At 49.7% G+C, this 25,052-nt stretch overlaps 2 protein-coding genes across 3 annotated transcripts in view; one reads left to right on the forward strand and one right to left on the reverse strand.

Moving 5' to 3' along the window:
- TSHZ1 (teashirt zinc finger homeobox 1) overlaps positions 1-14,328 on the reverse strand; it is a 72,203-nt gene extending 57,875 nt beyond the window's left edge. Inside the window, exon 1 of the mRNA XM_032470636.1 lies at positions 13,190-14,328. Coding sequence (XP_032326527.1) covers positions 13,190-13,229 — 40 coding nt within the window. The 5' untranslated portion in view covers positions 13,230-14,328. The remainder of the gene's footprint in view (positions 1-13,189) is intronic.
- A 1,616-nt stretch (positions 14,329-15,944) lies between these two features.
- Positions 15,945-23,766, forward strand: ZADH2 (zinc binding alcohol dehydrogenase domain containing 2). 2 transcript variants are annotated; one of them, XM_032470638.1, is made up of 2 exons: positions 15,945-16,281; positions 22,611-23,572. In XM_032470638.1, the coding sequence occupies exons 1-2, from the start codon at positions 16,073-16,075 to the stop codon at positions 23,533-23,535; spliced, it is 1,134 nt and encodes a 377-aa protein (XP_032326529.1). In that variant the 5' UTR covers positions 15,945-16,072; the 3' UTR covers positions 23,536-23,572. The 2 variants fall into 2 exon arrangements, with proteins under 2 accessions (XP_032326529.1, XP_006187907.1); XM_006187845.3 differs by lacking the exon at positions 15,945-16,281 and adding an exon at positions 16,320-16,696 and having other exon boundaries at positions 22,611-23,766.
- The last annotated feature ends 1,286 nt before the right edge of the window (positions 23,767-25,052 follow it).

Consider the following 25,052-nt stretch of genomic DNA (forward strand, 5'->3'; position numbering starts at 1 on the left):
TGATTTCAGCTTTCGCTGACTTCCAATTTCATAAGTAAAAATAAACTCACGTTTTCCCAAACACACATGCGCCGTGCACAATCAGCTTAAAAAAAAAAAAAGGTGGGGGACAGCTGTTGCTTCATGGCAACCACGTCCCTCAACTCAGGGTGCTGAGAGGGGTTCGACAGATCGCAGGGCTGTCGGGTGGTAACGCTTGGGGGGCTTCTAATCATTTACCCCCTTTATTTACTGGAAGGAAACTGAGGCTCAGGGAAGGGAAGAAAAAAATTAGTGAAAGAACAAAGACCCAGGCCTCTGCCCCGCACCCAGGGTTTCCCCTGATCGACAGCATGGAGCTCAAGAATCAATTCACAGTCAACCTTCTGACTTGAAACACGTACAATTAACAGGCAGCCTCCAGATCAAGTCAAAAATGTTGAAAGTTGCCCCTAACACTCATGGTTTCTTCCCTGGCTATAAATAAGAGCATGAGGGGGGAAAAATCATACATTAAAACACAGGCTGATGTTTAAACTTCTCTCTTCCTCCAGCTGAAATATAATTTTTCTTTAGTCCATAAAAAATTCAGATAGTGTGCAGAATGTTTATATATGACCAAGGTCCCTCTTTAAAAGGTTTATACTTTTACTTTATGACCTGTCCTTGATTTGACACTTCCGCTCATCAGAAAGGGATTTATAAAATAATCCTGAAAGTGAGGAACACACATGTGTCAGGGACTAGCTGGGTTTCACGACACGAAATTTAAGAAGAGAAAGAAATCCTGTTAAGCTCTCTTTAGTCACCAATAGACATCAGAGGTAATAATTAAAGCAGACAGACGTCATAAAACATAAATTTATGTCTCTTTTAATAACGCACAGGCACCGTAGTGTGTAAAACATCTATTAGGTTGAAAGAACATGAAAACGCTCCAATAAGAAAAATCTATGTTTTGTTTTGGGGGTATTTTCCTTTCCTTTAAAAAAAAAAAAGTGAGGATCTTTTTTTTTTTTTAACAAGTTTAAAGTGAAGTCTTTCAAAACCTTTGCCATCTGTGGGTACATGAACTATGAATGACCCCGAATGATTTGCACTCTGCTCAGAATCCCTTAGAAAGCACAGGAAAAAGTATCATTAACAATGACTGATGACTGTCAGTCAGGGTTGACCTCACCCAGACTTTGGTCTCTGCCTCAGTAGTAAGCTGGCCTTTATTAGTACCAATACTCCATAAAAGGGGTGTGTTTAGTCACAGGACAGCGGCCTTCTAATGCCCAGTGCTTCTCGCTGGAAGATTGATTAGCACTCATTTTTACTGCCTTCCCAGCACATACAAGGCAGAGCTGCAGAGACGAGGCCAGCAAGGCCCAGGCTGGAGCTGGGAGATGGGGAGAGGGTGCCTGCAAAGAGGGTTGGTTGGGGGTGGGGGGTGGGGGGGTCTTTTTTTTTTTTTTTTTTTTTTAAGGAATCTGCCTTTCAAAAAACAACCCAACCACAAAACCATATGTGTGTTCGATTCCAGGGCCTGGCGAAAAAAGGCTGGGAAAACAAATGTGTCTGTTAGAAACGGGACTGGAGGAGCCACTTAAGTGTTAACTGGTCTTGAAAACAGAAGGCAATCCTGGCCTGTTACTCTCTCCCTCTCTCTCTAAAAAATCAGCAGTTCCGAGCAAATCAATGAGGAGCCTGCCTGCAGAATTAGGCCTCATAACCAGCCTGACATCAAAACACAAAGATGTAATTATTACCCATTAAAACTGAACATGTGTGAAACTAAAAAAAAAAAAAAGGAGAAAAAATCTTCCCTATACGAGTACATAAAAATCCATCCACTGCTTTTGTATTAAACTACTAAATTATTTTGAAGAAGCCATTGCTATAGAAACAGACACCCGAATTTATACGTATATAAAATCTCCACGTATCCCTGGACCACCTCGCCTCTCACGGAGATGACTGCGGGGCCTGGGTTCCCAGGAGGGAAAACGGGGGCTCCAGTGTGTTATTGTCATCGTCATCACCCTCGCCACCGTCACGAGACACTGGGTCCTGCCGCTCTAGCAGGAGCTGCTGCCACCTAATACTTTGAGCAGGTGTTGTACAGAGCGCATGGAGAAGATGAGCTCCTCCTCCATCCAGATACGTCTATAAACAAATTTAGCTCGCAGGGTGATTAATTTGCAGAAACCCTTTGGGAATAAGCCAGGCTCTCAGTAGTCTAATGCCTTCAGCCAGCTACTCCCAGAAATTTAGCCAAACACCACAACAAGCTCTTACTTTTGAGAAAAGTGCCTGAGAACCTGGGAATTCAGTTACCATGCACACAGCACCTACTGGATTTGAATTTGTTTCCACAAAAAAATAGAGGGCTGGGGGCAGGGTGGGGCGGTGTCTGAGAACTCGGCTTAAACGTGGCCTCCCTAAGGCCGGCACCGAGCATCTCCCGTTCAGTAACTGGGACTCAGGCAGGGGGAGGAGGGCCCCAGCCGGCCCTCCCGCCGTCCCCGCAGACCTGGGCGCGGGTGGGTGTCAAGGGCATTGAGCTTGAACTGCTGGAGGGTCGGGACCATCCCTCCACCGCCCGGGACACCGGCTCCCGGGGACTCAGCCTGGAAAGGGGAGGAGCCGAAGAGAGACCGGAGACAAGGCTCTTTTGTGATCATCGAAGCTCCAAGTTGGTTTTCTCTGAGAGCTTTTGAGACACTCATTTTCCCAGTTCATGAACGTGCTGGGGGGGGAAACATGCTCCAAAATCACCTCTCTGTGTCTCCCAACTCGCCTAGGTATGAGATTCCTTCTGCTGCCTTTTTCTAAAATAAATTCCGAGTACCCATTTTAAATTGACAAATAGCGCGAATTCAGTACCTGCTGAATCAAGTGAGGAAACTTTCCTCCTGCACGAAATAAAACACGGCAAGGCAGCACCGGCCCCCGTGCCCACGGCCACGCAACCGGCAGCGGCGAGGCAGACCTTCGTGTGCTGCCGCCTTTCACAAGCCCCCCGGCCTATTTTCATTAATATTATTAGTGTTTCACGTGCAATTCACCGAGCACTAACCGTGTGAGCTACCTCCTGGCTGATGCAGGATATTTATTAGAATGTTTACTTCCAATTACTTTCCGAAGTTACAGCAGTTCCCTTCAATTTTAAATTGTTAAAATTAAAATATATAGCTAGATAGATAGGTTCTCAAAGTTTGGGGGCAGTTCAAAGAGATTTCTGCACAGCGTAGTAATGCTAAGGCATGGTTTATGGTCACATTATTTGTCTGTATTTGGCTTTTCTGGGTGCCAGCCCCTTCCCAGGTAACAATAAAGCTTAGCAGGAAAAAACAGACATGTTTTACTGTTATTTTCATGTAGCTAAGAACCGAAGCAGGGCAGGCGCTTACAGAGTATTACACAGTTTACTGCATTAATAATCGGATGGCCCACTGCTGTGACACATTCTGTACTTGAAATAAATATTAGTCACGATACTTGCGTTTTAAATCCATATATTTTGAAGCTGTGCTGTAGCCATGACAGGAGCGCCAGGGAGGACTTGCCAATAAGGCGTATTAACCATTTTGAAAAGAGCCTTCACTACGGTTCAGCGTTCACTGGTATGTCGTGCCACTTCTTGCTATGAATCTTGCAGCCTGGCTTTTAAAAATAGTAAAATGTAATAAATACAGGTTTCTGAAAAGTTCACATCCCCAAGTCAGAATGTACACTGACCTTCACTGCTGATTTAATTTATTTCATCATATGATCCTGCTGAAGATGCACTTTACTTTTAACTAAGAGCTGAGGGTATTTTTCACCACCAAATTTCCTAAACCTCGATGCACTCCAAGCTCCTCACTCCCTCTCTCTTCCCTGCCTTCAAGCAAGCTCCAGAGTGGAATTTATCAGCATGTAAGTACTTGACCTATATTTACCATATGCTAATTTCCTCCAGAAAGGAGCTCCAAACACACCTTTTAAAATTGCAGCTAGCAAGTTGAGGCAGAAATGCCCATATTTCAAATTGGGAAATGCACAGCAGGTCCAGTATGTAGTCGGTTAACACTGGCCCTTCTGGGAGCAGAAACGCAGGCCTGGGAAGCAGCCTGTGCTGGTAGCTTGTGGGGGGGGGGGGTTCTCCTTGGCTATGTTCCTGCAGAACGCACCGCAGTCCCGAGAATGAGGAAATCCTGAATTACATTTTGCCGAGAAGATAGAAATGGTCAGATCTAAAATCATGTCATTGATTCCTGACTATTTTTTCCCCTTAAAAACAAAAGACAGATCCCTGTTCGTGTGGGCACAGAATTTCAGAAAGACACAATGGACAGGGAAAGAAAAAAAAATGTCTATCCTCTAAGAAAACTGCTTACTCCTGCAGCAGCGTGTGGATCAACAACAGAAGCGAAGCTAGAAACGAGAGGCCGGGAAACATGGAAAGGTTAAGCAAGCAGTGGGGCCAAGAGGCCTTCCCAGGAAATACGACGGGAAAAGAACAGCAAAGTTGTGATTCGACCTGAATGCCCGCGTCTGACTGGACTGGGAAACAATGGGATCTATAAACAATTTAACGCTAATTAAAATAGAAATCCAATCCAGACAGTCCCCAACCAGAAAAATCCAAGCAGGTGACTGAAAAGGAGGAAGGACCAAACCAGAACTGAGCTCAGAACCCTCTCTAGACGTGTTCCTCTCCCCCCCACCGCCTGACAATAACCGTTAAAAATGGTAACTGGAGGCCCGTTTATTCCAATTCTCAGTAAGCAGCTCTGTTGGGTTTTTCCAAGTACATAAATTTAACAATATATTTCTCCAGTGAAGTTCAAATGTACAAAAGAGTTGGTTCACTGCTTATCTATATGCATTTCCCTATTTCCTAGGGCTCCGAAGAAAAGAGGCACACAGAGAAAAAAAAAATCTGATTTTTTTTTTTTTTTAAGTCGGTGCCAACTATCACTTTATCCATACGTGGAGCCGTGTTTTAAATGCAGAAGGACCCTGCCTGCGAGGGTAGATTTTCAGGCTTCCGTGAAGCTTCTCTGGTAGGAAATGTTAACAAATATTAAAATGCAGCCAAACTCTTCTTTGTGCAGTGAAATGTGCTTTGCTGTGAAGTGTGTATGAGGCCCCTTCCTCCTGACAGCACGTTTCAGTATGGGTTGCGTAAACGGTTGGACAGCATGACATCGAGACAGACCCTGGGATTTGCCACTTCCCACTACGACCATGCACAGGTGACAGGTATTTCCACACCTGCAGGTATGTGGGCAAGTGTGCTGTGCACACCCGTGCACCCACGGCGGATGAGCACCCACAACACAAGGCACACGTCCACACATGTGTCACCAGGGTCACGTGTGCAGGGCATGGTCACCCCATCGCTTATTCCATTATTAGAAATATTTCCAACTAAGGAGGACTGACTCAAATGTCATTGCTCTAAAAGGGCTTTTACATTCCTAAAGAATACTGGGTGTTCTTGTTTTTTTTTTCTCCCCAAAAAAGAAGTCTGCAAGGACTTCAGGAATTCTTTTAAATCCAAGGCTGTACCAAAAGCAAAGGCTACAATTATTCTATAGCAAGGAGGGCCCTGCGCTACTTACGATTTAACCTTTAGTTCACCTAACTGATGTCATAACAATGGCGCTCAGTTTGTCTCAAGGACAAATGATGGTGCTAGGCTGTATACAATTCAAGGAGTGTTATCGCGCCAGCAAACTGTTGTCCCAAAAATTATATTCATTGCTTTTCAAAATGTTATCAACTTAATAAATAAATACCTTCCCCGGGTGAAAAATAACAGTGGTGCTTTATTTTTGTCTGTGAGGGCATCCTCTATCAACCCTATTGATAAAAACTAAAAAAAAAAAAAAAAAAAAAAAAAAATTACCTGTTTCTACTCTGCCCAGCTACACCTTTCCATGAAATATATCAAACATTCTCACTGATATTTACATTTCACAACCCTGATCTCTTAGGTCAAATTCTTTCCTCTAGTATCCTTTTCTGTCAGCAGCCTACGGTCACCCCTAAATCACCCCTGAGTACTGGGGTGTCATTTGGAAAAGTATCTCAACTCTCCTAGTACAGCACCAGAAATCCAGTCAACAAATACCCTCAACCCTTCTTGGCAAGTAAATTTTGTCTTCAGTTATCTTAATTCTTAATATTCTATAACATTATCTATTTTTATTGTGTTTGTGATCCCTGCCTCCGAAAAAAAAAAAAAAAAAAAGCAAAATATATACACGTGCACGATTCAAGCCAAGGAAAGAGTCCCCAGCAGCAGGCTTTCCTCCTGAGCAGGTAACCCCCGGTGAGGTTCCACCTCATTCTCAAGAAAGTTCCAATAAAACGCCTTCCGCTCTTTGTCCATTGTGAACTTGAGCCCCGTCCTGGGGTAATTTACCATCTCCTTTTTATAGGCTTTTCCGAGAGGAACCAGAAAACAATAAGGGGCCGGCATGGGTGCGGGCTGCCCGGGATGGGGCTGGGGACACAGCCCCCGCCGTGCACAGGTGCGGCTCCCGCCCTTGGCTAAGTGGGGCTTGTCTTGTTAACGGCCTACAATGATGAACGTGTTTTCAACCATAGCCTCGTAGAAGATTGTTCTAGACCTGGCCTCTCAGGGAACATATATCCACCCTTAGCTGGGCACAGGCACATTTAATCAGCAGCTAATAACTGTACAGGAGGAGCCGCTCCTCTTCATAAATCAGTGTGCAAAACTGCTAATACACTACTTATCGATTAGCGCACCAACGCTCATTTTGAGGCTACAGCTAAGAACTAACAAAGTGACAAGGGTAAAGTGTTCTTTCTTTCACACACAGACAGCTGGGCTGGAAAAATGACTCCAGCAGGCAGTAATTCTTAATTGACACCTGTCAAGATTATGGTCGCAGTCACAGCTGCTGCAGGAGAATTTGTCCCTCGCCCTGTTCATCTGTCAGTTTTAATACCCTTCCTATGCACATATTTTTTTTCCTTTGGTCTAATCTACCTAAATTGTCCTGGCTTTTGTTTGCAACCCGGGTTTTGGTAGCAGTTAATCCCTTCCTAATGTCTGCCCTGTCTATGATTCAACCATCCTGCACATCTTACGTATAAAGTCAAGGTACTGGCATTTGAGGACACAAATGAAAGGTAAGGGGAGGGGTGGGGGAAGGTAGAAAAGCCCAAAACAAAAAGAATGCAACCGGCTAGCACATCTCTTTAAATTTTCAGCGTATTTTTTTAATTTTTATATTCTTCTGGGTCTTTCTTTTTACAACCATCGACCCAATATACATTCACTTCGTGAGATGTAAATGTCATTATTCTGTCATCACTCTCTGACTGCTAGCTACCACTTGAGAATACTCAACCTCCTTATGTGCCTTCTTTCCACAATCAGTGTAAAAACATGCACGTCCTGACACACCCATACAGGTAGAAACCCATATGCATGATATTTTGCACAAAACACCCAAGTCTTGCATTATTAAAGTTGCCGTCTAGCAGGAGAGAACAGAGCCCAACGAAAACACAATTGCACCAGGATTTCAGTCTAAAAAAATTTTTTTTGAAAGATGATCCAGAATACAATTTACAACTTCATTTTAATGCCCCCAAGTACAAATAATCCTTATTGTCCTCTTCCTGCCCAGTAAGGCTGTAACAAATGTTTCATTTGGTCTATAAAATAAAAAGCAGGAGAAAGGGGAGAAATTGGGGGTGGGGGGAGAGGAAAGAGAGAGACATGAGTTTTTAAGCCATCCATTCAAAATCCCATGCAGTTTATTAAGTTTTTGTTTTCCTATGAGGAAGGGGTGGTCGAACGTGCTCTGTAAAAGTGTGAATTCACACAATCGATGATTACCCATTGCTTGAGATGTTCTGTTTGTGATGCCGTTCATCGGCTCCTAAGAACCAAGGAGCCTCATGTCAGGGCCCCAGGCCCCTGCCCCTCGCTCAGAGAGGCAGCGAGGTCCACCCCCTGCCTCCTCTCCGCATCCAGGGTTCCTGGCAAACCCTGCCCCAGGACTCCCAACCTCCAGGGGCAAGGCCACCTGGCGGGGCAGGTGCCACCAACGGCGAACCTTCTGCTGCCAGGTATTTGCTCTAGGTACCCAGGCAGCACAGAACCAGGTAACCCCTCCCCTCGGCCTCCTCCACGGGGAGGCCAGTACTCAGCCGCAGTGCAACATGAATGGGGGTCCAGCCCAATGAGCCACGCCTTTCCAGAAGCACCCCAAGCCAACACCACCCAACCTCATGGGTCTCCCAGTTTGCCCGCCCAGGCCCCTGTCCCCACCCACCGCGGATGCGGGGAACTCCCGAGTGGGCATTGCCCAGAACCCCCTCTCAGCAACTCTCCATCACCAACAGGTCTTGAAACACATTAGCAAAAAATAGCTTACAGGATCTGCACCCACCACACGCATCCATCAGACCACAGAGTGGTTTCTGAAGTCTTACTTCTGAACTAGAACAACACAAAGCCCATGGATAGCCGAAGGACTTGTAAGCCTCAGGAGAAAACACTAGTCCACTGAAGCAGTGTCTGCTACTGAGCTGCATGAATCCTCCAGAAACTTTCTGAAAATGATTACGCCCGCCAATCCATTACCATAAAATCTCCAACTTGCCACCCCAATCCAATTTCACTTGTATTTGAACTTGAACAGATCCTCATGAATTCCTTTACACTTGTAAACATCACCAGCACCTCAACAGGAAATACACGATACCATCATTTTTTTAAGAGTGATTTTGAAGTATACTACACAACTAGATGTTCTTAAATACATTATCATAATATTAACATAATCAGCAATGAAAGAAAATTACCCATTGTTTGCTAACAGTTATGCTAAAGAGATGCAGTGAGTAGAAAATAAGACATGCCTATGATTTAAAAAAAAGATACTTCGAGCTTCATTCAAAACTGTCTCTTACTATTTTCATCACCCCGTGTGAATAAATAATAATTAACAAAATTAAACTTAAATATTCAGAAACCATAAGCAGGTGGTGCCTAAGTGTCCTAGTGAATGAATGAATGGGACTGACCAAGCCCCCTCCCTCTGGGCCCTCCCGACCACACACACACACACACACACACACACACACACACACACACACACACACACACACACACACACACACACACACACACACACACACACACACACACACACACACACACACACACACACACACACACACACACACACACACCCACCCAGCAGAATAGGGCAGCCTTAAGTAGCTGACAAAATACTAACAAAGGAACACATGTAAATACATGCTATTGCCCCTCCCAGTGGGATTCAACCTGTGTGTACAGGGTGAGAGGGCAGTGATGAGTGCTGGAACACCAAGTAAATTGTTTACCCAGACGCTCCATGTTTTCTTGGAATATTCTTTGTTAATCTCATTTATAAAGGATGTTCACCTCTGAAATCTACTCAGCTCATCAAATCCACGTTATTTGCTATCTTGAAAAGATGATGCAGTTGGAAGTTCATCACTTAGCATGTCACAGGAGAAGGTACCATTTGCGGATTTAGCATCCTCCCTCTGTGAAGCGAAGCCACCACCGTGGGTTCAATCTAAAAATCCCTTTCTACAGCTTGACACAATTTGAGGTATCAGTGGCCGAAGCTTTTTCTTTTTGGTGTGTAAGGGTGAAATTTCAGGCCCTCAGGGCGAGCGTGGAACGGTCACTATCTTGATGGGGACACAGCTCACAGGTGCGACTCTAACCCAGAGGGAGTCCTGCCTCCTCCAGTCGACATACACGCAGATCACATCAGAATTATCGGGGCGGATGAGGGGGCGCCCGACCAGCCACATCCTTTGGTGCGGCTCTTCTCCACACACCTGAAAACACTGATGCGTACGAACTTTCATTGCAGGCCTGTTCATCGACATCCCGGCCCTGCCTTCCACTGAGAACAGCAGGCCTCACTCACAGGAAGTACAACCATTAGGATCCCCAGAAGTGGGGGAAAAAAAAGAGAGAGAGAAATAAAAAACAGCTGAGTGGTGGGTTTTCGGTCTTGGCTTTATTGCACAGTTCAAAGCCAGGATTACGGAGGTCATTAAGCGGCATTGTCTCTGTGACATGATTAGTCAGGTTGCAAAGTCCATTTGTCACCTGCACCAGCAAATTGAGTTAATACTGCACTCGGGCCACGGGGACTGTATAATATCAGCGTGATTGCATCAGGCGGGCTGCAAACTTGACAGCTCACTGCATTTGTCCGCATTAATCGTTACGCCTGTCACAAATCCATCAGGTTTACAGATAATTAGGGGCCTGTTAATGAAGCTGGCTAAACAACCTTACCTTTTTTGATAATTAAGAAGCCGCTTCATTACGAAGGGGCCATTTCCTCCGAGCAGTATTTCTTTATTTTTGTATAGAAAGAGGATTCATTTAGATAATTTTCCCTTCCTCTCTCATCACTATGAAGTATTGCTCTTCTGCATCTGTCATCCACCAACTTCCTGGCTACCAAACAATCAATTATTTGACACTAAGATATTCTAAAGAAAAACTCATCAGTTACGGATGGAACGGGGAGGCCAATGAATGTGCAGCTTAAAAAAAAAGCAGCAGCAGCAGCAGCTACTCAGGATGTTGTAATAAAACCACTTTGGAAAATAGCTGGACTCCCATATGTAGAGAACCGCCCTCTCTCTTTTCCTGAAAATGAACATATAATATTCACTACAAATGTATCCTGGCTACTTTCCGAGGGAACTGAACTGGCTTCGGACGGAGACTGTAAACATGGAAGACTCCTATTAAATGCTTAAGATGAAGGAAATCAAGATTTTCTCACCTAGCGCATTACAAATGTATGGAGTGCTTATGCCAACGTAAATATTAGCGAAAATAAGCAAGTGTGAACCCATGTGGGTTAATGGAAGTAATTCCAGATGGAAGCAAACAGTCTTATTTTGTGAGGACTCAACCTGAAATGCTCTTTTAGGAGTGCAGGGGGCTGAGAGCTAAACAATGGCTCATTTAATGAGCACGAGAGGCCTGCAGGTTTAGAATCAGAGCGGAGATAATAAACCCTGTAATTAAACATACACAGGACCTCTGAGGATGGAATCTATTTTTGAAATCTCACTTCAAAACGCATGAGACTTGGAACATGTCTCAATTTCCTCTCAACTGAAATATATTTTGGCTCCCTTTTTTAGGGTTTTCTCCCCTCTCAAGTTCCTGTACAGCAGATGACTCAGTCATCAAGTCCTCATAGCAATCACTTCGCAGCATTTTGATTAAGTATGCCAAATGTCGTGTAGAGGAAAGAATGGAAACACTGAGCCTGCCAACTTTTGATTGACCATTAAAGCCAATGATATATGTGCCTGTCAAAAGACAGACAATTAAATCAATATTGGAAAAAAGTCGCCTTGACGGCTTGTTTTTATGTAAGAGCTGCCAGGACGGATTACCATGCACCATCATGCCCTTGTCAACTTTCAAACCTTTTATTAAAAAAAAAAAAAAATGTGGTATTTAAAGTTGCAGTACCTCATTCCCTCGGCGTTGTGTTTGTCCTCAGAAATATTCCCTGCCACTTTAACTGCAAAAGTTCTTAAGTGAGCAGGAGTAATCTAAATACGACTTTGCAATGTACATTCTATCATAAAAATCCCCATGGCAGTAAAAATGCTAAGAGACCTCTCACTTCCAGCACCAGCAAATGGTAAATATCTTTAAGGACTGAGATCTACTCTTGGGGGGGCTACCAGTGAGGGAGAGACTCCCTGTGGTGTCTTACTGCACCTACTCAAAGTTATTCAAAAGCAAATATTCTTTCTGTCCACTCTGCTGTGAACACTGAGCATCAAAGCTGCCTCTGCTTTGGTGGGCATTTCTGTCTGGGATCTTAATGGAAATCATCAGCTTATTTTATTTGACCCTTCATATCCCTGAAATGTGGGGGAGCAAAGAGCTCTGCTTGAAATGCCTCCCTAGAAAAAGCATCTATGGAGACCTGAACACGTGCACCTTACTGAGAACAACACCAAAAATTATTTAGACCCAATTCTATACTGCAACTGTTAGAGAGTCACACTTGTTCAAACATACAACACCCTTGCATTATTTTGTCCCCTAAAAGCTTGGGAGAGTTGGCTTACTCCCTTACTTAGTGCTAACTCACTGGCAAATCGGTTGTGCTCCAAGCTCCACAAACAGTGTCCAGAACTGAGACAGGATGTGAGCAGGGAGTGGGAGAAACTATTGAGCTCTTCTCAAATCTGTAGTGAAAACCTCACTGCAACCGACCCACCAGGGTCTTAGCAGTGGATTAGGAGGTGAGCTGAGTTGAGGATGCTGCAGCTGTAAAACTTCTGAGACGAAATTAAAATGGAGCAGGAAAAAGGGGGAGCGAGAGAGAAAAGTCGCCCTGATAGTGGCTGAGCTGTCAGGAGCATGTGTGTTTCCATGGTGAGTGATTTATTGATGTTTATCAGGAATGAATAGATCAAAGGCCTGCCGGATGACAGGCGATCAATCACACATCAAATCAAGGATGGCAATCCTCTAATAAAACAGAAAACAAGGAAAACCAGCTCCTGCCAGTTCCTCCTCCAGAGAAAAATAACTTTTCTGTTCAATCAGATTCTGCACTATCACTGCCTTGTGCTGGCCTGATCAAAAGACATCTTTAGAGGTAATAAAAAAAAAAAAAAGAGGGTGGGGGCAGAAGCCTCTCGCACAGGACATTAAAGGCTGCTATTTTCCAGAGAAATCCTCCGACCACATTCCTGGCGTCCCAGGCTGGTGACCTTATTGCAAGTGTCAGGTTCAGCCTCCCGCCTCCGGAGGACTTTCCCAGCGCGCTCAGGCCGCGGAGGAGCGGCGTCTTCCCGGCGCACGCCCCCTCCCGAGGTGGCGAGGGGCTCCGGCTGACCCGCCGCCCCCGGCCTCCCCCGGCCTCCCAGGCCCGTCGGGGCTCCGCGCAGCACGGAGAAGCGCCGCCAAGTTTCTCCGCGCAGCGCGCCGGCCCAGGTCGGAGGACGCAGACGGCAGCCCCGGGGCGAGAGCGGCCGGGCGCGGGCCGGGCCTCCCTCCCCGGCCCGGAGAGGGAGCGCCGCCCGCGCCCCCGCCCCGCCCGGCGGCGGCCGAGCCCCCCTCCCCCCCCCGACCCCGCGCCGCTCCTCCCGGCCCCGCTCCCCGCGGCGCGGGCCGCGCGCCCGTTACCTGCCGAGCGCCGGGGGGCCTGCTGCTTCCTCCTCGGCATGCTGCTCGGGCCGCGCAGCCGTCGCCTCAGCCGCCGCCGGAGTTCGCGGGCGCGGGGACGCGGGGCCCCGGGCGCGGGCGCAACTCCGCGGCGCGCCCAACTCTGGCCTCGTCCCCGCGGGCTCCGGGCTCCGGGCGCGCCGCGGTCCGCGGGGCGCCGCTCGCATGGACGGCCGCGCCCGGGGCCGCTCAGGAGGCGGCGGCCGCGGCCGCGCGGGCCGCGTCCCGGCCGCCGGGCTGCGGGCGGAGCGCGCGGGGCCTGGGCGCCGAGCCCGGAGTCATCCCCGGCGCGGGCCGCGGGCGCAGCGGCGGGCGCTCGGAGGGCCGGCCCGCGGCCCGCGCTCCATGCTGCCGCCTCCCCGCCGCCGCCGCCGCCGCCGCCGCCGCCGCCGCCGCGGTGCTGCTGGCGGGCGCTCCTCCGGGCGCCGCTGCGGGCGCTCCCCTGCGCCTTCCTCCGCGAGCCGAGAGTCTCCGAGCGCAACTTTCTGTCCCCCTCGCTCCTCGCTGTTCGGGGGTCGCGGCGAGTGTTTTTAGTGCGCGGGTCGCAGCTTTCTCATTGTGCGCCAGCGAGGCCGATCCAGGCTGTCCTTTTCCTCCCCGCACTTAGTCTAAGAGGAAGAAAGCAAACAAGACAGAGGAGTGAAGCCCCCGTACATACATGCGCTGGGGGGGAGATGTCAGGCGCTGCTCCACCTTCCAAACAGTCACAGATCAAACAGTGTCACCCCGCCGGAGCGCCACTTGGTGCCCCGCGCTCCCCGAGGGGCTGTGCCGCCGGGATCGCCGCTTCTTCCAATGCGAATTCTAACGCAAACACATTTTGATTATGGATTTTTGGCCGGTCTTGATCTTCCAACAGAAAAATTTTGAAAAATACACAAAAAGCACCCCCACTCCAAAAAAAAAATAGGCCAACAACAACAACCCGGAGAGTGTGTGCGGAGGGGTGAAGAGCAGACATTCACTGGGTGGGCGAGATGAGCGTGGACTGTCCCCCCCAAACTCCTGGGAGAGAGGGAGATGCACTCTCGCTCTCTCCTCTTTTCAGTGAAATATAACACACATTCGGATCGCAGAGCTTTCAGACAGTCTCAACTGATAGACAGACACATCGAGCTGCTTTTCCGGCTTCAGTTTTTACTCCTCCTCCTCTCGCCAACGTCACCCTGACAATTACAAATAGGTCTCTCACAAACCATACCTGTCAATCTTTTTAATTGCTTTGTTTTCTTTTTTTCCCCCAGCTAAACAATATGACACAAAAAAAGAAATCTTAATACAGCATAACATAAAAGATTGCACACTGGAGAAAGACATTGAGGGGTTTGTTATTGTAATCCACTGGCTGATACTGGGTAAAATCCATGTGTTATGAGCCAAGTTAAGTAGACACTAGTTCCTGCAGATTTTTAAACCTGTGGGTACACCCCCTCCGCCCCCGCTTGTACATTCATAAACATGCACCCACGTGGACACAAACTACCCTTGGATGAGGAATGTCCCACATTTGAAATAAAAATACCTGTGTCACTCTTGCAATCTTAGTTTGGGGGTTAGATTTGATTGGGGAGGGGCACTGTGCGGCTTTTATATTTTGGTAATTGATGGGTAAGTGGAAAACAGGAAAAGATATTATTATAATGTATACCTTTAATAAAAATTTAATGACGGACTTTGCTCATTACACAAAAAAATGTGGAAAATATTTAATCTGGTCCCTCTATGAACAGTGAATTGTTTATTTGGTCAATACAAACAATTAGGGAGAAAACTGACAGGATGGAAAGTGCAGATCTTTCTAGCTGGGTTATAAAAAGAAGTCTTCATACATCATGGCAACGTCTCCAATTCAATTAGGTCCCTCGTCATCCCCACCTATAAGTTAAAAATGTTGATGTGCTCTGGGAATTTGGCCCTCTGGTCTCCAATATATGTGTTCTTCCCCATTGGGAAACCTGTAACTGTCTTGTGGAGGCTACTTAATACATTCACGGAAAAACACAAGATCTTGGCCAAAATAAATAAAATGGTTTAGTTCGTGCAACTTGCGTGGGACAGACTAAGGGCAGAAGGCGCTGGCAAAGCGTTGCGGGGACGGAGGCCAAGAGCCTGGGACGCAGGGTGCACTGGGCGCCCCCCGCCCGGCGTTGGGTGCTCGTGCGCGTGCACTGGCGGCCCCGGCTCCGCGCCCGGCCCGGGGCTCGGGCCGTGCCCCGCCGCCCTGGCCGCGCTCGGGGTTGATTCGTACCACCTTGCAAGGAAGTGAAAGCTTCGCACGGGAAGGGGAGGCGCCTGCGCCGGCCGCCGGGCGCCGAGCAGCTCCGAGGACGCCCGGGGCTGCCGCCGGCTCTGGGCCGCAGCGATCGCGGGACGCGCGGGTCCCCTCGCCGCCCCCCTCACCCTTTTAGAGGAGTCAAATCCGGCTTTTAGACCGCGGGGAGGGTGGGGATATCCGGTGCCTCCCGGGCGCCGGGAGGAAGGGGGAGGGCGGAGAGGATCCTTGGCCAGTCTGCGCCAAGCAGATTCAAACCAAAACAAAAAGATTAAAGGAGCAGCGGCCGGGGCGGCTGCGATCTCCCGGCCCGGACCCCGGGGGTGGCGCGCCCAGGAACCGCGGGGGCTGCACTGGCTCCCTGCGCGGCGCGCGGCGGGGCAGGAGGGGGGAGCGGGCGCCTGGCGTAGTGGGGAGGGGGGAAGTCGAGGGGAGGGCGCGGGCCGGAGGAGGGGCGGACCCGCCCGCTCTGCCCGCCCGCCCGCCTGCGCCGAGCCGAGCCGAGCCGAGCGGCCCGGGCTGGGCAGGACCCCGGCCAGCGGCGGCGCAAAAAGCAAGCGGAGGCGCGGGCCATGCGGCGGCTGGCGCACTCTGGGGCCCGAGCTATCGTGGACATGTCGTACGCTCGCCACTTCCTGGACTTCCAGGGCTCGGCCATCCCCCGCGCCATGCAGAAGCTGGTGGTGACCCGGCTGAGCCCCAACTTCCGCGAGGCCGTCACCCTGCGCCGGGACTGCCCGGTGCCACTCCCCGGGGACAGAGACCTCCTCGTCCGGAACCGGTGAGCCCGGCGCGCGCCCCCTCTCCCTGTCCCGGCCCGCGCTGCGCCGCTCCCGGGCTGTCCCGGGCCCGCCTGCGTCCCCTCTCCGGCGCGCGCTTGGGCGCACAGCCTGACTTTGCGAGATCCCGGGAAGTTGAACCCGCCGCCATCTGGCGAAGGCGAATGTAATGTGACTGTTGCTGGTGTGAATATCCGATGCCACCGAACGTCCTCGTAACTGAGGGTTATTTTAATTTGGGATTCCCCTCCCCTCCCCCAGCCCTCCCTCCTCCCCCTCCCGCTCCCGAAATAAAACCGACGGGACCCAGAAGGGGAGGCTCCCCGCACGGCCCACCCGCGCGCACCCACGGCTCCTGCGTTCACATAATCTGTAGGGTAGAGCAGGAACTGCCTGGACACAACCTGCGACGTTTAGGTAACGTGCTTCGGAGGAAGGAGGCTGGGGCCCCGCTGGCTTTTCCTGTCCGCTCCAGGTTGGCAGCCGCCTCGCAATGGCGGAGCCTGTCGTTGGGTGTGTTGGTGTGCACCTCGCCGGTGTCGTCTGCGTGTTGTCAGTGCTGTGTGACTGTTGTCTGTGCCCTGAGTGTACCGACGGGCGCTTGGCGCGCGTCCCGGGCAGCTGGGCCGGGGTGGGGGCATGGCTGCATTTGCCCGCGTGTTTTGCAGACCTTCAGGTGACACTCGGGTCGTTGCCCGACCTTCGGACTGTCTTTTCCACACTTCCCACCTGAATGTGTTTCCACCTCACTAATCTTTAGTAACCGCTGAAGCAACAGGAAGGAAGGGACCTCACTCTTCGGAGCCGCGCCCGGTGCCCGCGGGTCTCTGCCCAGTGGGTCCCCTCGCTGCCTGACTGGCAGGCGGGCGGCCCCCGGTCCTCTGTCCCCTTCACAAGAGTAGGACTCACCCGCCTACTCAGCCCCGTCCGAGGGGTTACGGCGTTGCGTATTTTCGAAGGGAGGAGTTAAGCTCTGGTGGTAACTATGTTGTAAACTGTGCTAGAAAGTACTAAGTCCCCTGCAGCACTGGAAGACAGTATCTTATCTAAACATCTCGGGGCAGCGTTTAATCGGTCCATTTTAGAGATTCCTGTCAGCCTTCCAAACACTGCAGTAAGACTTCGGAATTCTGATCACGCTGTAAAACTTCTGGAACCTGTTGGAACCGTAAAAATTGAGTGAGCTAAGGGTGGGAAGGAGTGGAGGCTGGGGATGCGAGTGGGGGCGGGGAGTGCCTCAAAAAGATGGGCTGTGTGGGTCCTTTAAAAAGTTTGCATCGATGGAAACAGGGCGGCAGAGGATTTCTTCGTTAAGCCAAGAAACGCTAAGGCTGTTGAGATTAGGATGCACGTCCCACCAAGTTTGAGAGAGGGGCGTGTGTGTTCATGCACAACCTACAGAACACACCAGTGGTATGTTGGAAGTTGAGATGAGACTCGGACTGAAAAGCCTCCAAACAGACTGAGCGGGCAAAGTTTCACACGGGTTTGTTTGGTTGGGTTTTTTTTTTGTTTTTTGTTTTTTTTTTTTGCTTTTTTCTGATGCAGTACACTGTTGACTGTGAACATGATGTACACACACCCACGACTGCTTGGGGGGAAAATACCTTTTATAAACAAAGTGTGATATGGGGAGGGGACGACTGAGCCGGGCACGCAGGGGAAGGTGTGAAATTCCAGCACCCCAGCAGCAGCGAGCTGGGACCCCCGCCCGCCCTCGTGGAGGCTGCTCCCACCTGCAGCGCCGGTGGCCCGGCCTCTCTGCCTCCAGGGCATCAACTCCACACCGCCGTGTGCGCCCCTTCCCCGATGGGTCACCACGGCCGGTCCCTGTATGCGGTGGTCAGGGTTATGGAGCGCCAGCTGCCATGTTGGACACTCTTCAGTTTGGGTTAAGATCCGTGCTGTTATCTTCCATCTACTTATGCCAAGACGCTCTTTAGTATAAACAGTATATTTATCTTAACCGCTTGACCTCTAACTTCTACCTTGAAATCCTCAACAGAAGAATGGGGCACGTTTTCTGCTTGTTGGGAGGGGGCGGGATCTTAGCCTCCCCCTCTCCCTAGTCTGTTGGAAAATCTGCTCCTACTCCCCAAATTGTGGGACGATCCTTTATTCTGGCAAACACTGTCAGTCAAGGTGGCATTTTACCGATTTTTTTTTTAAAGAATACAGAATAATTCACTGCAGGTTAGTTCCTTTCAATCCTAGACCAAATGTCCCAGAACAGTGTTAACTGCAGGAAATTTTTCCGCAAGAGCTTCTCATTTTTATGACAATAAAATCTGCTCTGGAATGAATGGATTCAGCCCAAATTCACTTGTTTGGAAAGGTGTTTGGAGGTTTTAATTATGCTCCGTCTGACTTTTTCTTTCAGTTAAAGCTTTTGCACGTCTCATTCCATTTTAACAGAAAGTACAGGTTCTTTATTCACAGGGAGGGAAGTGCTTTTAAGCGAGACATCGACTTAGGATAATCAAGTTTACCATCTTGGAAAGGTGTGAGAAGGGGCGCGCAGAACCCCTGTAGGATGTGTAATTGATGTTCCTTTATCCAGTTCTCACCTTCCGGTTTCAAACACCCGGGGACGACCTCGCTTCTCCCTGCTGATGCCCAGCCCTCAGAAAAGAAAAGAAAGGGAGAAAGACACCCTCCGGTTAAGTCAGTCCGCGCGCTATTCTTAGCTTTTTTCGTAAGATGGTGACACATTATTTCGTTTCCAAATATTTCTAACGATTTTCTGCTCAAGTGTAAGATAATGGAGCCAAGAGTTTGTAGGAACGGCGAAGAGAGGGTGGGGGATGGGGAAGGCGTTTTTGATAAACCGTTTGTTGCTCACGGGAGGGTAACTATTTCTGCTGATTCTCCAGGCTGAGATTTTTTTCTTTCTTCTTTCATTTTTCCTTTCCTTTTCTTTCTCTCTTTCTATCTTAATTTTTTTAAGGGAAGCTCTGGTTTGGACTACTTTGTCTCCCAGTATTTTGAAGGCTTTTGCTCTGGACTTGAGTCTTCGTGTTTGGTTTTTTGTTCAGAGAAAAGCATTTCCCTCCCCTCTGAGGACTGCCCTGTTTCACAATAAACATGACGAAGGGGTTCATCACGCTTTAGTGTACAAAAACCAAGTGACTCTGGAAGGGTATATATTTGGGGAAAGCGCGCACCGTCCCATTCTTTTTCCTGGGGTTCCTCGACTTTAGTCTTTTGAGTGGATCCGCCTGTCAGATCGCTTAGAACCCTGCACTCATTAAAAACATGTATTTTAAATTAAAGCGGGGGGGGGGTACAAGGCGAGTCTCCAAATGCGCGTGTCCTTCCTCGCCTGTCTTTCTTTTTCTCGCTCTCTCGCCCTTCTTGTCCCTGGCCCCCCAGCCAGGGCCCCCTTGCCCATTGCTCCTGCTGCTCTTGAACTTGCTTCTGATGGAGCGGAAGGCGAGGGCTCCTGACCCTCACGCAGCTCTTCCCAAAGCCCAGGTAAGGACCAACGCGCGTCCGGACGGTAGCGGGTCCCCACCAGCCGCTGCGGTGGCGCAGCGTCAAAGCGGGGGTCCAGGGAAAGGCGGGGGCCTGCACCAGGGGCTGGGCGACCCTGGAGAGGGCGAGGGTCGTGGAGCCGAGTGAAGGAAATCGAGTTCCTTCATGACGACGCGGGCGATTCAGAAGACGGCAGGGCAGGATGAGGAGACTCGAAAAATGGGGGTGTCTGCGAGGCCAAGGTCACGGGCTGGCCGCCGGTGGCTTCTGTCCAGCGGCCGCTGCGCTCAGACGCGCCGTGCGTTCGGCTCTCCCCTGGCACTTGACCGCCCCTGGGCCAGAGCTCCGCGGGCCGCTGTGGGCTGGTCGCGCCCGCTGGGACCCCCGCCCGGCCCAGGGAGGCCGAGGTCACGGTCGCGGGCCCGGATGACGGCCCTGGACCCCGGCGCCGGCCTGCGGGCCCTAGCCCGCTCCGGGAGTCACTGCCCGCGCCTCTCGGTCGTGGCGATGGAGAGGCCGCGGGACGGCACAGGCCGACCAGGCACCGGCAGGCCAGGCACTTCCGAGGGGAGACGGTCCCATCAGCGCCGGTTTCTGGCGCCCTGCAGGCTGGCCGGGGCGGACCGAGGGCGCCCCGGGGGTTGGAGACGTGGACGCGGCGCGCAGCGGGCACTGAGGGTCTCCTGCCACCGCTCCAGCTCTTGCCGGGGCTCAACCGCAATGTTGGGTTTGGTTTTTTAAGCAAAGCCCTCGTGGTAAACTCAAGCTCCCGCTGGTGGGTTGCAGCCACCTTAGCTCCCAGCAGAGCGCCCCCCACCCCGGACATACACGCACACACGCAGGCCCTTGCTGCCCCCTCTGGCGCGTGTGCCCGCTCCCCTCCGCTTGTCTCGTGGGCGTGCGCCCTGCTGGGTCCTGTCGCCTCTCCCGGGGAAGTGGCAGCCGCAGCCCTGGGCCCGGGGGGGGGGGGGGGGGAGCGGGTTTGCGTTTTCCTCCAGCAGCTTTCCCGCTCGCAGGCCCCCCAGGGCGCGCCCGTTCCGAGGTGTGGAGGGGGGCACCTGAGGGGCCGGCCGCCACTGGCGCGTCCCTCCGAGTCCAAGGCGGGGGCTCCCCTCAAGGGCAGGGCCTCTGGAGTCGGGAAAGGCAGAAGCGCCAGCAGCCAGCGGAGACAAGACGGGAGGGGCGAGAGCCATGGGAAGGGTTAATCTAATCCTGGACGGAGAGACCCGAGCTGGCTGGCGATCCGCCCGGGCCCCCACCGCTAAAGCAACCACCGCCCCCGCCACTCCCACCCCTAGGACGCCTTCCTGGAGTTGGCTTTACAGCGGGCATGGGAGACGCTCCTGCTGGGCTCTGCCCTGCCTGCCTTCTGTGAAGTCCACAAGCATGCTCTCAGGAAGCTGGCCCTTTTTTTTCAAAAGACGAGGCCTTGAAAATTAAGCAAATTGAAAGGAAAGATAGCAGCCCTTACCCCCCCCCCCAACAGAATGTAGGCATCTTGATATTAAATGCCAAATGAGAAACCGGCAGAAATCATTCTCGCTTCTCCTTACTGTGCATGGTGTACCGGTGTGGAATTCTGTGGCATGTTGCTGAGGCTGTGTGCATGCCAACTTCTGAAAGCAGCTGGACGGACCCGAGAGAAAGAGTTTCCTTCTTTATTATTCCCACAATAAGCAGAGAGCTTTCAATGTTGTACATATCCGGGCACAATCATAGGGGGGCATTTGTAAGTGCTAAGTATTAAGTAGATCCTTGCATGGGGAAGTTCTGGGTTTATTAAATTAAATTAAAAATAAATTATTTTAAAGTGACCTACTTACCAGCTTTCCTCCTGTCACCAGACCCCACCATCTTTTCATTTCACTAAAGGTGGAAAATGACAGTTTTAGGGTCCTCCATCATGTGTCTCAGCCACCTCCTGACATTCTTAGGAGACAGCTTTTTTCCTTATGTATCGGGATATTTTTGTTACGAGGTATACAGAGATGAAAACAAGCTGGTAAAAATACCAGCCTCACAATTAAATTGACTCTGGATACCAAAGTGAAAATGATCATCTGGTATTAATCAGGCACGTCTCTGCTTCTTGTTGGGGAAAAATATAGTGTCGATTTGCTTTCCTTTTCATCTGTGAAGGACTGTAAAATGTTGGATGTTTCATGAAAATCTTGCTCCTCTTCTGAGACAATTTTTGTTCAATTAATCAAAATGCATATTTTCACGCTGGACATAGTTACATCACAAAGAAAATTTGCTGCAGCCTGGCTCACGTTGTTTGAAACAACCCTGGCATGTAACATGGAACAGCCAGTGACCTTGCACATCACATCAATCTTTAATAATATCATTGTCGTTACTATTATTATCTGAAGTGTGAAATTGTTGCCAGAATCAATAGGCGTCTACCTCTTTGAATATATTTTATCCCACTGTTGTTTTTAACGTCTTTGTTAAGAGGCCAATTAATTTCCAACTCGTAGCTCCAGTGAAGTTTGTGTATCAGAGGGCCTCCTGACCTTTTTTTCTCTTCTGAAAGAAGAGGAAGGAGGATAAATGGCGTGTGAGATAAATAACGTGCTGTTTAAAGTGATACGAAATTGTTCCTAAACTAATGAAGGAATAAAATATACCAAAACTCTGATAAAAAATCACTGTTGCACTCATACTTGTCTGATTTCTTTTTTCCAACCGAATATCTGGACTGTTTATTTATTTTTATTTTTTCCTAATTCTATCAGGCTATATAGCTGAGCCACCTTCCACAGTCACCGGAATTAGAGGAGTTTTTCTGAGCGGAATCTGAGGCCTTGAGGAAAAGAACATCTTAACGTATTTGGGTTTTGTTTTCTCCTAGATTTGTTGGTGTGAACGCATCTGACATCAACTATTCAGCGGGCAGATATGACCCTTCCGTCAAGCCCCCCTTTGACGCGGGTTTCGAAGGTATAGGAGAGGTGGTGGCCTTGGGCCTCTCCGCCAGCGCCACACACACAGTTGGCCAGACCGTGGCCTACATGGCCCCTGGCTCTTTTGCTGACTACACAGTGGTGCCAGCCAGTGTTGCCACTGCAGTGCCGTCAGCAAAACCCGAGTATCTCACCCTCCTGGTGAGTGGTACCACCGCCTACATCAGCCTGAAGGAGCTCGGAGAACTGTCGGAAGGAGGTAGAGTCCTGGTGACCGCAGCCGCGGGGGGGACCGGCCAGTTCGCTGTCCAGCTTGCGAAGAAGGCCAAGTGCCACGTCATCGGAACCTGCTCTTCTGATGAAAAGGCCGCATTTCTGAAATCTGTTGGCTGTGATCGGCCCATCAACTATCACGCCGAGCACGTCGGGGCCGTCCTGAGGCAGGAGTACCCCGAAGGTGTCGACGTGGTGTACGAGTCCGTCGGGGGCGCCATGTTTGACTTGGCTGTAGATGCCTTGGCTACCAAAGGGCGCCTGATAGTCATTGGGTTTGTGTCTGGCTACCAGACTCCGACTGGCCTTTCACCTGTGAAAGCAGGAGCATTACCAGCCAAACTGCTCAAGAAATCCGCCAGTGCCCGGGGCTTCTTATTGAACCATTATCTTTCTGAGTATCGAGCCGCCATGGATCACTTGCTTAAGATGTACACGAGCGGGGAGCTGGTTTGTGAGGTGGACCTTGGAGACCTGTCTGCAGAGGGCAGGTTCACCGGCCTGGAGTCTGTATTCCGGGCCGTCGATTATATGTACATGAGAAAAAACACAGGGAAAATTGTAGTTGAGCTACCTCACGCTGTCAACAGTAAGCTGTAAAACAATGGCGTAAATAAAAGGAGAAAGAAAAAGGACACTTTATGCCTCAGAATTACTCAGATCAATTTATTTTTACTTGGTAATGGAGATAATATGCCTTAAAACAAAATCAAGTTTTAATGAAATTTTTCTCTTTCTCTTTTCTTTACTTTTTTTTTTTTTGGCCCCTCCCTTGCGGGGGAAAAAAAAAACTGTGCTAATAAAACTTCCCTCAGTGGCTCAGAGGTAAAACCTTTGCATTCAGTTCTTTACTCGTGGACAGTCTTTCCAGATTTTATTGTTCCAGGGACCTAAATTAATTCCTGATGCAAGATCTGATCAAATCAGTATGTCTTCAGCTTGATGAGATTTTTAAAATCGGTCTTGAAAATGGTTCAGGAGTTCTTGGCTTTGGGAGAGTTTGTTCTTATGCTAATAAGCTGTTAACAAATGAGAGCGCGCGCCAAAGTCAGCCATTTTTGAGAGCCCCTGGTCTCAGGAAATGGCCTCTCTCTTTCTATAAATCACTGGCCAACTACTGAAATAGAAATTTGGAGGAATTCTCCCCAGACTTTGATTGTGTTAGATTTTTAGGGAAAAAAATGATTAGGTGAGCACAGGCCTCTTTTAAAGACAGATCTCTTACAGCAGCTTTTGTGCAGTCATTGTGGCGAGTCACATGCGGGGTGGAAAATTTCTCTTCCCTTAAGCAAGTTAGTATTGAAAACTTACATAGACAGAAATCAGGTTTTGGGAAGGGAAACTACAGAGCTTCAGGGGACTTGAAAGACTTAATGCATGCACAGAAAAGGGGGAAGTGTGTGTGCCATCCACAGTGAAGGTCTACATAGCAAAACACGGGTCACACAAGGGAAACGGCATCCCGTGAGACTCGTAACAGCGCCCTTCAAGGAGGGACCGCCGTGTTCCAAAATAGTCACACGTTTGCTTCACGTTAGAGGCTTTGGACACAGAAGGTGTGGTTTACCTCTGATGGCGGAAGCCTGAGTGCAGCCACTGGCCCCATGTTCCCGTTTCACTTCACACGTTCTGGTGGAATGGGATGCTTCTTGTCACTACCGCCTGATGTCACACACAAGAAAGGAACAAGTCCTGCGCCCTCCCCCTCCGAATCAAGCCCGCAGCTAATCCGCCTGCCTCCTCACCTCTGGCTCATCCAAAGGCTGTTCCAGCTCTCATCATTAACTCGGACATCCCAGGGTGCCTTTCTAATGAAGGCAGAGCCCACCAGATTATTTTTCAAAGCCTTGGATTGCAGTGTCTCTAACGCGCCAAGTAAGTATACATGCAGTTAAAGATGCTCCAAGGAAACGTGGTGACCACATTTAATGTTTCTTTCCTTCCATCTGTGGAGCAAGAAAATCCTACCGCTGAAGAGCTGTTAGTATCCCTTTTACAAGATTTACTCATTTTCAGGTACCTAATGTAGCTGCTAGCATGCATGCACAACAATACAATTTATATGGTAAATGGGACCAAATAATGGCTTCACTGAATGTTATGGCTGCACTGAAGGG

Source organism: Camelus ferus, chromosome 30 (genome assembly GCF_009834535.1).
Source record: "Camelus ferus isolate YT-003-E chromosome 30, BCGSAC_Cfer_1.0, whole genome shotgun sequence".
NCBI classification, from domain to species: Eukaryota; Metazoa; Chordata; class Mammalia; order Artiodactyla; family Camelidae; genus Camelus; species Camelus ferus.

Coding starts and splice junctions, on each gene's coding strand:
- ZADH2 (XM_032470638.1), top strand. CDS start 16,073: ATGCGGCGGCTGGCGCACTCTGGGGCCCGAGCTATCGTGGACATGTCG. Junction 16,282..22,610: donor GACCTCCTCGTCCGGAACCG/GTGAGCCCGGCG, acceptor GTTTTCTCCTAG/ATTTGTTGGTGTGAACGCAT.